Below are 5,921 nucleotides of genomic sequence, written 5' to 3' on the forward strand. Positions count from 1 at the left end.
GGAAATTTATATTTATTAAATAAAAGTTAAAAAAAAATAAGAAAACACTTTTCAAAGAAAGTGAGCACCCCGTGGGTTGTAGAAACAAATTCTTTAAACTGGTATCAAGTTTCTACCCAAGATGGTATACTGTGACTTTTCTGTACCATTAACAGATATGAGAAGCTGAAGATGTCAGATTTACTTAGGAATATGGGGAAGCTGTCATAGATTGCAGATAAAAGTTTTTCATTTGAAAAATCCTACAAACCCCAGGGAAGACTAAACATGAGGAAACATACACTCATATACTATTCCTTAAATGTGATCCTGTTTGGAATACAAACACATTTCACTCTTCACCTGAAGGTAAATGATCCAGTAAAACTTTCTCGTATTTCTGAAATATTAGAGAAGCCCAAAATACACAATTTTTCTAAATATAAACTGGAGCAAAAGCACAAGGAAAAAAATGTTTGCTAGGCAAGGGGTGAAAATTTTTGCTAAATATTTGTCTAATCTTTGAAAACTTGTGTAGTTGTTTCATCTCTGATAAAAGCAGAATGTCAATGAGTAGAGAGAGATCTTTTAACTCACTGTCTGCAAATGACTGCAACAGTTAGGTCTGACTAGTCTGATGCCAATATCCTGGAATTCTATTTAGTCTTCTCTGGTGTATCACAGGGTCCCAAACACATAAACCGTCATCTGTAGCCTCCCAGGTTACATAAGCAGAGAGTTATATTCAAAGCAGAGAGTTGTATTGGAGACAAGAGTAGTCAGGTTTCAAACTGGCATATCTGAACAGAATTCAAGTAGTGAACACAATCATGATTGAGCATTGGGAGACTATTGATACTATTCAATATATTAATGTGTTAAGGAGAAAAGCCATATAATAATCATAACTAAGTTTCTCATATTGATTTTGTTAATATCTTATGCCAATTGAATAATAAGTAACTTGATTCAATTTACATAAGTTATCAAGGAGAAAGTTCTATGTGATTCAGTGAAGTGGTTGTTTATTTTTTTCTCATTTCAGTTGCTGTGAAAAGGGATGACCTGATTAGGACCAACCAGGAATGTCAGGACAAAAGTCTGAATCTTAATGTTATGAAAAATAACAACACATCAACTCCAAAGAGAGTTGAATTAAGAAAAACATTTAATTTATGTTCAAGCCATATTCCAAAACTAAATATCAGAAAGGGAAATTATTTAAGAATGAAACCTGAAGAATGCAATGTATGTCACAATGTGTATCCCCAAAGGGGGTCTGATCAACTACAAGCTGAAGAGAAATTTGATTCCACTAAGGTACCTGGGAACTCTCTCCAGTTCTGTGAGCCTCTTAATCAGTGTCACAAGATTCAGACTGTGAATCAGACATTTGAGCATATTGGACAAGGGAAAGGCTTCACAAGGAAGATGTTCTTTAAATCTGAGAAGGTTCATAAGGGAGAAACCTGTAATAAGTCAACTATCACTGTTGGAAAGGCAACTCAAATAATAAATGCTTTCCACAAAAGCTCTAACCTCAGTACGTGTCAACAAACCCACATAAGAGAGAAATTTTATGAATATATTAGATATGTGGAACCTGTTATTTACCAATCACATCTTGCCATAAATCAGAGACCATATGTAGAGAAAAAACTCCATGCAGGTAAACCTTGTGAAAAATCTTTCAGTTGTGAGTCCTGCCATAACATCCATCACCGTACTCACATACAGGGAAACCCCCATATGTGTATTGAATGTGGAGAGACCACTCACCAGGAGTCAGATCTCATTAGACAACAGAAAATTCACATACAGATGAAACCTCATGAGTGTACTGATAGTAGAAAAGTCTTTTTCCCAAAACCGTACATCATAACACAACAGAGAATTCACATAGAGGAGAAACCTCATGAATATAATGACTATGGAAAAGACTTTTTGAACAAGTCCAACCTCATCAATCAGCAGAGAATTCACAAAGGGAAGAAGCATTATGAATGCAATGAATATGGAAAAGCCTTTGGTCATAAATCAAACCTCAAAATGCATCAGAGAATTCACACAGGGGAGAAACCTTATAAATGTTTTGACTGTGGAAAAGTCTTTGGCCGGAAGTCAAGCATCATCATTCATCAAAGAGTTCACACTGGGGAGAAACATGAATGTAATGTCTGTAGAAAAGCTTTTGGCCAGAAATCAAATCTCATGAGGCATCAGAGAATTCACACAGGGGAGAAACCTCATAAATGTAATGACTGTGGAAAAGCCTTTGGCCAGAAGACCAACCTAATAGTGCATCAGAGAATTCACACAGGTGAGAAACCTTATGAATGTAATGACTGTGGAAAAGCCTTTGGCCATAAGACCAACCTAATAATGCATCAGAGAATTCACACAGGGGAGAAACCTTATGAATGTAGTAACTGTGGAAAAGCCTTTGGCCATAAGACAAGCCTAATAATGCATCAGAGAATTCACACAGGTGAGAAACCTTATGAATGCAAGGAATGTGGAAAAGCCTTTGGCCAGAAGGCAAGCCTAATAATGCATCAGAGAATTCACACAGGGGAGAAACCTTATGAATGCAAGGAATGTGGAAAAGCCTTTGGCAAGAAGTCAACAATCACTAGACATCAGAGAATTCATACAGGGGAGAAACCTTATGAATGTAATAACTGTGGAAAAGCCTTTGGCCAGAAGGAAAGCCTAATAATGCATCAGAGAACTCACACAGGTGAAAAACCTTATGAATGTAATAACTGTGGAAAAGCCTTTGGCCAGAAGGCAAGCCTAATAATGCATCAGAGAATTCACACAGGGGAGAAACCTTATGAATGTAATAACTGTGGAAAAGCCTTTGGCCGGAAGGCAAGCCTAATAATGCATCAGAGAATTCACACAGGGGAGAAACCTTATGAATGTAATGACTGAGGAAAAGCCTTTGGAAATATATCACAACTCAATGCATCAGAGAATTAACACAGGAGAGAAATGTCATGAATGTAATGACTGGAAAAGTCTTTTGTGAAAAATCACAACTCCTATACACCAGAAAATTCACACAGGTGAGAAACCTTATTAAGCTAATGACTATTGGAAAGGTCTTTGGCCAAAAATCAGACCTTATTGAACACCAGAGAATTCACACAGGGCAGGAGCCTTATGAATGTAATGTATGTGAAAAAGCCTTTGACAATAAGTGAGAAGAACTCAATGCACCAGAGAATTCACACAAGGAGAAACCTTATGAATGTAATGACTCAGAAACTTTTTAACTATAATTCAACCCTAACTGCACATCATCAAATCATATAGGGGAAAACCCTTTTGAATGTAATGCATGTGAAAAAGCCTTTATCTGGAAGTCACACCTCTTAAGACATCAGAAATCACATGGGGGGGAAACCTTATGGATATAATGAGTGTTAGAAAGCTCTTTGCCAAAATCATGCCTTATAACATCAGAGAATTTAGAGTAGAGACTTTTGAGTGTAATAAATGTAAGAGATCCTTTTGTCAGAAGTAATGCCCCATAACACATCATGGAATTCAAACAAAGGAAATAGTTTAAGAATATACTGAATGTGGAAGAGCTTTTTCCCAAAATCAATGTAACCTTTGTGACAAAGCCTTTTGTTAGAAACCATGGCCCATACAACAGGGACTCATGTAAAGGAGAAAGCTAATGAATGTTATTAGTGTGAAAAACATCATTCTTCCAAAATCAATTGTTATAATCAAAGAATTCGCACAGGGGTTTTCTTACAAGTGTAATGAATGTTGAAAAGTATTTTCCGGGAATTCATGCTTACATTGATACAGAATTCAAAAAATATGACAAAACAGTTAGCCAGAAATTAGATATCAATAGACATCAGAGAATCCATAAAGAAAAAAATAAATGTAAGGAATGTTTAAAAAAATTCATCTCCTGTTAATCTGTCTTTAGTTCACAAGAAGTGACTCAGAAATGAGATTACCATAAGTCATCTCTCAATGGTTAGCTGAGAACTCACCAAAGAGAAAATCCTTTGATTGTAATGTAATTGGAAAAACCTTTACTGTAAGGCAAACTTCTGCACTACTTAGCAAGATTACAGGGAGAAGTTTCTGAAAATGTCATGTGTTTAGAATTCTTAGATACAATCACACCTCAGCAAGTGTTAGGCAATTCACATGATGAATTGTGACTGAGACAGGTTAACCATTCTTCAGAAATTCTTTCTCTTATATAACCTGTGCTTTTAGTTTCCCATTATTGTGAGACCAAGTAAATGACCTATGCTTTCATGTATAAATTTTGCTAACAAATATTCAATGGTTGATTCAACAGTTACTTGGAATACCTTCACCAATTACAAAGTTATTGTATAGCAGTTTTACCTCCTGCCTAGGATTCTTTCCCCACATTATTGTAGTATTGTAGTACAAAGAAGTGATGTGACCATAGGCGTGTGAACTGAACTGACACATGTTCCAGCCATCATTCTGTACTCCAGCCCTGGGTGATGAGTGTTGTGTCCAGTATAGGGAATGAGCCTGTGGTCACCTGTATACTCATGTGAACTTTCAAGTTATCTGTGTGCATGTCTGGATTAGACTATACTGCCTGAGGTCTGTTTGAATATTCAGGTAGGACTTTTTGCACACATCACCTTCACTATATAATGGGACTATCTCAAATCCTATAAATTGCTCTTTGTCTCCTAAATTTTCTTGGATTACTGAGTTGCAATCCATTTTAAAATATTTCACTTACAATCCCCTATTTTATACTTTTCTTCCTTTAATTTCTTGCACAGAAACAATAATTTGGGTAGTATTACTTTGTACTGCTAAAAGTGACCCTCATTTTTATTGAAAATGTGTGTTTTCATCCTTTTCCAAAGGCAAAAGGAGGCTTATACTCAAAATGAAAATCAATGTCATCATGAAGGCAAAGATGAAAGTCATCTAATCATAAAGACAGAGGCTACCAGAAGCTGAAGTTGGCAATGAAGAGATTATTCTGTAGATACTGGCTGGAGCACAGACCTCACTCCCTGCATTGCATTTTGAGCCAGAGAGAGTGATTTCACTTTTATCCTTCAAAGAGTGACAGTATACATTTTACTTTTTTTAAGTCATTAAGCTTGTGATAATTTTTGACAGTAACAATAGGTAACCAGATTCTCTTACTACTAACCTGGAAGTGACTGAAATTTCATGAAACGTGAGCACAATCTAGTGGTAGAAGTATAAAAACTGATCATATCTGGGAAAACTGACAAAAACTTGCTAGTAGGGTCAACGGATGGATCAATTAGCTCCCTGATCCACATCTAATTATTTCCTTATAATTATCATTGTTGGAATATAAATAATGCAGTATGCCTCTAGAAGCCATTTCTTAATTATGGATGGAATATAATTCTTTTGGTTTATTTGTTTTGTGTCATTTTTGCTTTTCCAATGTTTTTAATCACTGATGCCTCAATAAATTCTTTTTTTCTAAAGTTAAATGTGATCTATTTTATTTAGAAATAATACTCAGGGACCTGCAGAGGACAGTTATTGTCAGAAATCCACTAATTTCTTTGAATTTTTGTTTTGGTGTTAATTTCCAACATGTGTTATGAGTTCTATTGAAAGAGACACTGGTTAGTTTGCTGACTGATGATGCCATAATTTCTTATGACAAGTAATTGTACATTTTCTGGCTGGGAGTCTTGCTTTCCTCTATAATTAAGGAGTCTATTTCTCTATGGGCTTTGTTTGATTATCTATGACTTGATCAGGGTGGGGGATATTTTGACCTGCTTGTATTTATTGCCATCTTAATTTTGTTTTACTTCAAAACAAGGCTGAGACAGGAGCATATATGAGGGTCTTATATGGGACTTGATGCCAGATGAAGAGTGAGGGCATAGAAAATATGAGAAGGGGAAGCAAGTTCA

The 5,921-nt window shown here is 35.8% G+C and overlaps 1 protein-coding gene across 1 annotated transcript; it reads left to right on the forward strand.

Moving 5' to 3' along the window:
• Window positions 1-869: 869 nt before the first annotated feature.
• Window positions 870-5,448, forward strand: LOC138843421 (zinc finger protein 84-like). Its single transcript, XM_070047284.1, has 2 exons — window positions 870-3,050; window positions 4,875-5,448. The coding sequence occupies exon 1, from the start codon at window positions 1,096-1,098 to the stop codon at window positions 2,914-2,916; it is 1,821 nt and encodes a 606-aa protein (XP_069903385.1). The 5' UTR covers window positions 870-1,095; the 3' UTR covers window positions 2,917-3,050; window positions 4,875-5,448.
• The last annotated feature ends 473 nt before the right edge of the window (window positions 5,449-5,921 follow it).

Source organism: Oryctolagus cuniculus, chromosome 8 (genome assembly GCF_964237555.1).
Source record: "Oryctolagus cuniculus chromosome 8, mOryCun1.1, whole genome shotgun sequence".
NCBI classification, from domain to species: Eukaryota; Metazoa; Chordata; class Mammalia; order Lagomorpha; family Leporidae; genus Oryctolagus; species Oryctolagus cuniculus.

Coding starts and splice junctions, on each gene's coding strand:
- LOC138843421 (XM_070047284.1), top strand. CDS start 1,096: ATGAAAAATAACAACACATCAACTCCAAAGAGAGTTGAATTAAGAAAA.